General features: G+C 44.5%; 1 protein-coding gene across 1 annotated transcript in view; it reads left to right on the top strand.

Annotated features, from left to right (window-relative positions):
• plekhh2 (pleckstrin homology domain containing, family H (with MyTH4 domain) member 2) overlaps nucleotides 1-7,500 on the top strand; it is a 38,839-nt gene that overhangs the window by 16,365 nt on the left and 14,974 nt on the right. Inside the window, exons 8-16 of the mRNA XM_062519751.1 lie at nucleotides 3,016-3,091; nucleotides 3,421-3,515; nucleotides 4,088-4,253; nucleotides 4,510-4,646; nucleotides 4,937-5,050; nucleotides 5,229-5,315; nucleotides 6,127-6,285; nucleotides 6,440-6,520; nucleotides 6,859-7,035. Coding sequence (XP_062375735.1) covers nucleotides 3,016-3,091; nucleotides 3,421-3,515; nucleotides 4,088-4,253; nucleotides 4,510-4,646; nucleotides 4,937-5,050; nucleotides 5,229-5,315; nucleotides 6,127-6,285; nucleotides 6,440-6,520; nucleotides 6,859-7,035 — 1,092 coding nt within the window. The remainder of the gene's footprint in view (nucleotides 1-3,015; nucleotides 3,092-3,420; nucleotides 3,516-4,087; nucleotides 4,254-4,509; nucleotides 4,647-4,936; nucleotides 5,051-5,228; nucleotides 5,316-6,126; nucleotides 6,286-6,439; nucleotides 6,521-6,858; nucleotides 7,036-7,500) is intronic.

The raw sequence follows: 7,500 nt of genomic DNA, 5'->3' as shown, positions 1-7,500 counted from the left end.
ACTGGCCTCATCCCCTCGAGACTTTTGCCCCACTTACACTGCAACGATTGGGGCAAAACACATTCGCACATCCGTGTTTCATAATCTGAGAACATGCACAACATTCGTGCACTTGCAAACCGTAAATTTGAAGTTGTACATATTTTTTTCATACGTTGTTAACACAACAGAGGGCTACAGGTGCACAAGTCCGTTTTGCAGGTTTACAGATCCGTTCTACAGATACACGAATCCTATCCTGTGCATCACAGATCCTGGCCTCATCCCCTCGACACTTTTGCCCCATATACACTGCAATGTTTGGGGCAAAACACATTCGCACACCTGTGTTTCATAATCTGAGAACATTCACAACATTTGTGCATTTGTAAACCCAAACGTGAACTAATGCAACATAAGTTGTGCATCTGTGATATATTTTCTCATTCATAAAACTTGCACGGCTACAAGTCAATCCATACAAGTGCTTGAGTCTACATCTGCGAGTTTCCGTTGCTGTTTTCCGGGGACGAATACTTTTGCACCAATTATACCACCTAACGATGTGCAAAACAGATTTGTACTTGTGCACACAGAGAACATCGAACATCGAAAACAAAACAAGGCGGCCGGATCTGGATCTGGATCGCGCCCACACATCCCTGCTCATATAGCCTATAACCTCCGCTTGTTTCCTCATCAATATAAAGGACAAGGACGCACAATTTGTAGATTTTCTTTTCACAGAGTGAGAAAACATTTCGTAGTGATTATTTGCACCCGGGTGTAGCCTAAATAGTGGACTGGAGGCATTTTCTTATTTGCACCCAAACCTGTAGCCTAATGCGTGCAGAAACAGATGGGATGGCCTACCTAAATCTAACAAGTTAGGATTTGTAAAAACAATCTTTTTGATGGAAACGTGGTGCTAAATTCCCATAAACTTGTTCAGTGAACGGGTAAAACCGTCCGTTTGTAAGCAAAATCAAGAATAACGAGTTTGTTTACCGTCACCTAGCAACCAGAAGATAGACAAATATTAGTAGGCCTAGTCCATGACATTTTACTAGCTATCGTATAGGGTAACGGGCAAATGCATATAGTGGTACTTTGAGATTGGCAGTTCGAATCCCATCCATAGTTTTCCCACTTCTTTTTTTTTTTTGCATGCCAAAATAAAATATTGTGAAAGTATGTGCGAACGACTCTCTTTTCTTTGATGACGTTACCTCGCGGCAAATAAGAGTTTGTGCTTAATGAACCTGTCAAAATGGTCTAGTTTTATTTTAGTTATAGAAAGGCTACCGTTGTGAGTAGAACGCTATAGTCAACTCCTCTACAGAAAACAACTCTATTTAGGCATGCAAAAAAAGAAGAAGTGGGATAACTTTGGATAAGATTCGAACTGCCAATCTGAAAGTATCAGAGTTATGCATTTACCCGCTACCCTACACGAATTCTAATAAAGCACGATGAACTAGGCCTACTAATATTTGTCCATCTTCTGGTTGCTAGGTGACGGTAAACAAACTCGTAATTCTTGATTTTGCTTACAAACGGACGGTTTTACCCGTTCACTGAACAAGTTTATGGGAATTTAGCACCACGTTTCCATCAAAAAGATTGTTTTTACACATCCTAACTTGTTAGATTTAGGTATAGGCCATCCCATCTGTTTCTGCACGCATTAGGCTACAGGTTTGGGTGAAAATAAGAAAATGCCTCCATTCCACTATTTAGGCTACACCCGGGTGCAAATAATCACTACGAAATGTTTTCTCACTCTGTGAAAAGAAAATCTACAAATTGTGCGTCCTTGTCCTTTATATTGATGAGGAAACAAGCGGAGGTTAGGCTATGAGCAGGGATGTGTGGGCGCGATCCAGATCCAGATCCAGATCCGGCCGCCTTGTTTTGTTTTCGATGTTCGATGTTCTCTGTGTGCACAAGTACAAATCTGTTTTGCACATCGCTAGGTGGTATAATTGGTGCAAAAGTATTCGTCCCCGGAAAACAGCAACGGAAACTCGCAGATGTAGACTCAAGCACTTGTATGGATTGACTTGTAGCCGTGCAAGTTTTATGAATGAGAAAATATATCACAGATGCACAACTTATGTTGCATTAGTTCACGTTTGGGTTTACAAATGCACAAATGTTGTGAATGTTCTCAGATTATGAAACACAGGTGTGCGAATGTGTTTTGCCCCAAACATTGCAGTGTATATGGGGCAAAAGTGTCGAGGGGATGAGGCCAGGATCTGTGATGCACAGGATAGGATTCGTGTATCTGTAGAACGGATCTGTAAACCTGCAAAACGGACTTGTGCACCTGTAGCCCTCTGTTGTGTTAACAACGTATGAAAAAAATATGTACAACTTCAAATTTACGGTTTGCAAGTGCACGAATGTTGTGCATGTTCTCAGATTATGAAACACGGATGTGCGAATGTGTTTTGCCCCAATCGTTGCAGTGTAAGTGGGGCAAAAGTCTCGAGGGGATGAGGCCAGTAACTTGTGATGCACAGGTGAGAATTCGTGTATCTGTAAAACGGTTTTGTGAACTTGTAAAACGGATTCGTGAACCCGTAGCCCTATTTTGTGTTAACAAGGTATGAAAAAAATATGTACAACTTCAAATGTACGGTTACACATGTGTGACTTTAGTGTACGAATGCGAAATCTCCAGTTAAATGTGCTCGTGACTTTTGCACCAATTATACCCTCATAGTAGTATTGTATATATATCATAGTAACTGTCATAGTCTTTTGAAAGCAACACTAAAGAGTTTTTTGTACTTTATAATGTTTCCAAAATTATTTCAGTGGTTTATCAACTCCACATTTGCTTCGCTATAATATTCAGATTTACCAGTGAGAGTGTATCGTTTCAGTAGAACAGTGAATGTGAATATGACGGCTAGAATCACTGGCCTCATGTTCATTAGCCTTTCTATAGTTGAAATGATTTTTTCCTCTCGTTGGTCATCCTGTTGTATAAGCTGTTGACTGTTGCGTGTTTCATGTTGTCCTCAGGAGAGTCGTATCTATGCGGTGGCCAAGTCTGGCATCAGTCTGTGTGAATCCTCTTGCACAAACGTGTCCAACAAAGGTGAGATGATCCTCATTCTCAATCATTTTCATTGTAAAATGGAGGTCCTTAAAGCAGCATTATTCATGATTTGTGGGTTAGCTGGTTAGTCAGGCATTGTTAGAGAGAACTGCCTATCATACCTCCATGGCCTGTGCTGTAGTGTTGCTACGTGCAGTGTGCTTTTGTCCCTGTCAAGTCTATGGTCTCCTACTGCTCTCAGAACAGTAAAATAACATCATAGCCTGGTGATGGATTTTCAAGGCCTTTGCCCAAGTGACCAGTCTGTGTTGTGTTGTTCCTGTAATGCCTGTTGTGTTGTTCCTGTAATGCCTGATGTCTTCCTCTAGATGCCAGTCAGAAATCATCCTATCCAGCAGTCCTACTCTATTCATCACTCATCTACAAGGACATGACCATGCCCACCTACACCACACTCAAAGGGGTAAGTGTGTGTGCGTGTGTGTGAGTGTGTGTGTGTGTGTGTGTGTGTGTGTGTGTGTGTGTGTGTGTGTGTGTCACTGTACAGTGTATCTTCACAGCCAGATTGACTGGTGTTATTGCACTTTATTATATGGCTCTCTAGAATGTTGAGGGAGCTCCCATTCACTTTGAATGGGCCTCTCAACGTTCTACCGGTCCGTTATATTTGCATAATGACCGCTCCGAAGGTATAATGACCGCTGCCAATGGCAACGGGTTCACTCCGCTAGTTGTTGCGGAAGCCACGAAACGGTAGCCAAGTCATTGCTAAAGACACATTGAGATGAGTTTCTTTTCTCGATTTGGCAAGTAGCCATATAATAAGCGCGATACTGTATAGAACGCCGGTCATTATCTGAAAATAATTCCCTTCAGGACGAAGCAAAACCCGCTGCGCGTCGGGGTTCAGTTCATCCTGTCGGGAATTATTTTCCGATAATGACCGGCGTTCTATACATTATCCCTTACGTAGCTTACTGGCATTTTCTGTATGTATTGGTGTGTGTCTGTGTGTGTGTGTGTGTGTGTGTTCAGCGGGCGACCCTGCTCTGCAGCGATCTGTCGGACGAGTGCTGCAGCTCGTCAGAGGAGGAGAGTTCCGAGGAGTCGTGTGTGTCGGCCGGAGAGGACAGCTCCCTACGCAGCTCACACACCTCTGAGTCCAGCTCACACAAGGGCAGCCCGCGCACACTCAAGAGAGGTACACACACACACACACACACACACACACACACACACACACACACACACACACACACACACAGAGTCCAGATCACAGAGAAATTACACATATCCATCTACTATAATTAGTGTTATTGCCAAGCCTAATGACTCACAGTATTGTTGTCCTCTCTTGTTTTATCGGTTTTGTGTGTATGTGTGTATGTGTGTGTGTGTGTGTGTGTGTGTGTGTGTGTGTGTATGTGTGTGTGTGTGTGTGTGTGTCTTTCACACAGCTGTGTCCATGTCCTCTATGACCTCTGAGAGTGACTACGCCATCCCACCTGACGCCTACTCTACAGACACAGAGTGCTCTGAACCAGAACACAAGCTGCCCAAGACCTGCTCAACGGCCTGCGATGGGGGAAAGAATGTGAGAATGTCACCCCTACTTAACATAGTGATATACACACTGCCATGCATTCATGTGCACTCTCTCTCTCTCTCTCAATTCAATTCAATAAAGCTTTATTGGCATGAAAGTTTCATGAACAATATTGCCAAAGCTCAATTACATGTACACTCGCTCTCTCTCTCGCTCTCTCTCTCTCTCTCTCTCTCTTGCACACAAACACAAACACACACACACATGCTTGTAACAATGCACTGATTCTGTGTGTGTGTGTGTGTGTGTGTGTGTGTGTGTGTGTGTGTGACTATCAGGAGTCGATGGAGAAGTCTGGCTACCTGCTGAAGATGGTGAAGACCTGGAAGAAGACGTGGAAGAGGCGCTGGTTTGTCCTGAAGGATGGAGAGCTGCTCTACTACAAGTCACCAGTCAGTCTAAGCAGCTGGCCACCACACATAAGCTCACACATGCAGACAGACTAATGATTTGCAAGAAGGGAATGCTTAGTACTGCTCATGTATTCTTTTCTCATTGATGTGTGTGTGTGTGTGTGTGTGTGTGTGTGTGTGTGTGTGTGTGTGTGTGTGTGTGTGTTCCCCAATAAAGAGTGACGTGATACGTAAACCTCAGGGTCAGATTGAGCTCAGTGCCTCCAGCAGCATATCCCGTGGTGATGGGAAACAAATGCTTCAGGTATGTGGATGTGTGTGAGAATGTGTGTGCTTGGAGGTTGTTTCTGTGTGTTAATGAATCGATGTTAGTGATTATGTGTTGTCCGCCGGTCAGTATAGGAATGGTCCTGAAGGGATTTTTCTTGACCAATGGACAATGCATTATCCCTCTGATTATACAGCTACCTACCAAAAAGAGAAAAGAAACTTCATATCATTTGTCATTTGTACAATTGTTCATGTTTCATGGCTTCTACTGAGGAAAACAAAGTTCTCCACGCTAATAATACTTCTTGCTGGCCCACATGCTTTGTATTACCATACTGATACTGACTTGCCATTGTTCCATTGTTATCATGACTCATTGGCAATATGTAGACCTAGAGGGAAGTGAACAGACTATTTGAATATGAATATGATATGAAAATGTGAATTAGAAACAATACCTGTTGCCAATGGCATTGGTGAATATAAAACATATCCTAACAATAATAATATCCTCCTAACATTGGCCTGTTGGATGGCCTGTTCCATTCAATGGACCTTATTGCATTCGTTTGATAGGCTGTAATAATATCAAATGAACCTTTGCCAACATGCACAGTGTAGGAGCAAGTAGGAGCAAGTAGGAACTACTTATAGCCTGCTGTGTCCATGTACCTGTGTGCATGTATGCTCTTACAGTACCAGGTGAGTATCTTGACCTGCAGTTAACCTGCTGGAGTGTGTGTGTGTGCGTGTGTGCGTGTGTGTGTGTGTGTGTGTGTGTGTGTGTGTGTGTGTGTGTGTGTGTGTGTGTGTGTGTGTGTGTGTGTGTGTGTGTGTGTTCACAGGTGGTCACAGGTAAGCGTGTGTACAGCCTGAAGGCGGACTCCCCTAACCTGCTGGAGGAGTGGCTGCGGGTGCTGCAGAGCGTGCTCCGTGTCAAGGCCGCCAGCCCCCTCTTCACCCAACCCGACGCCCGGCCCACCATCAGGGGTCACATGACCAAGGTGACCACGCCACCATCCAGCCAATCACAATTCACCACACCCAAATTCACACTTTTTTTTCCCATCATAGCAAACATTCCATCCTGTGTGTGTGTGTGTGTGTGTGTGTGTGTGTGTGTGTCTGTGTGTGACTGCGGTATCATCTCTCTCCCAGGTCAGGCATGGCTACAGTAAGCGCGTGTGGTGTGCACTCTTTGGAAAGACTCTCTACTACTTCCGCAGTCAAGAGGACAAGGTGGAGACCATATAGTACAACCCCTTTGTTTGTGTGTGTGTGTGTGTGTGTGTGTGTGTGTGTGTCTGTGTGTGTGTGTGTGTGTGTGTGTGTCTGTGTGTATCTGTGTGTGTGTGTGTCTGTGTGTGTGTGTGTGTGTGTGTGTGTGTGTAAGTGTCCATTTTGCATGAGAAATGTCCATCTATCTACATAAATATGAATGTATTATCAGCATCAGTATATTTTGGGTGTTGGTGTGTGTGTGTGTGTGTGTGTGTGTGTGTGTGTGTGTGTGTGTGCCACGTCTCTATTCCTATGTGTGTGTGTGAGATACAAATATGTCTGTGTGTGCCTGGCAGTTCCCTCTGGGTCAGATCCGGCTGTGGGAGGCCCGCGTGGAGGAGGTGGACCGGTCCTGTGACTCGGAGGACCACAAGTGGGCGCTGCAGGAGGCCAAGTCCTCCATGTGCACCCTGCTGGTGCAGCCCCCTGGCCAGGGCCCCACCTACCTGCTCCTGGAGGCCCCGCAGGAGAAGGTGAGACCTCCGCAGAGCCGCTCACAGCATGCAGGGCGTGGAGCCATGATCTGGTTAGGGATGGATTGGTTCGAGAACTAGATGTACCGCATAGCGGTACACAAATATGACCGCCACTCAGTCCTGTTCATCCTCTCCTGCTTGTCACGCTTATCAATTTGTCTCCATCTCCTACTCTGTCCCATACTCCATCTGGCAACTTTTGTGTATGCTTGTATGTGTGTGCCATAATAATGCATTTTGAGGGATTGAATTCAATGAGCATAGTACGAAAGGCATCTGAAGCCTACCTTTCACTGACAGACTTTGACAGGATTTGGGGAAGATTCCTGAAAGATTGTAGTCTTTTGAGTAAAGCTTGAATGAGGGGCATTAGCTAAAAGACTTCAATCTTTCAAAAATCTTTCCCAAGTATTGTCAAAGTCTGTCAGTGTAAGGTAGGCTTAAGACACAATCTGGGATCTA

The sequence above is a fragment of the Sardina pilchardus genome, chromosome 18 (assembly GCF_963854185.1).
Source record: "Sardina pilchardus chromosome 18, fSarPil1.1, whole genome shotgun sequence".
NCBI lineage: Eukaryota > Metazoa > Chordata > Actinopteri > Clupeiformes > Clupeidae > Sardina > Sardina pilchardus.
The sequence above is the reverse complement of the archived record's forward strand: the minus strand, read 5'-3'. Positions and strand labels throughout refer to the sequence as shown.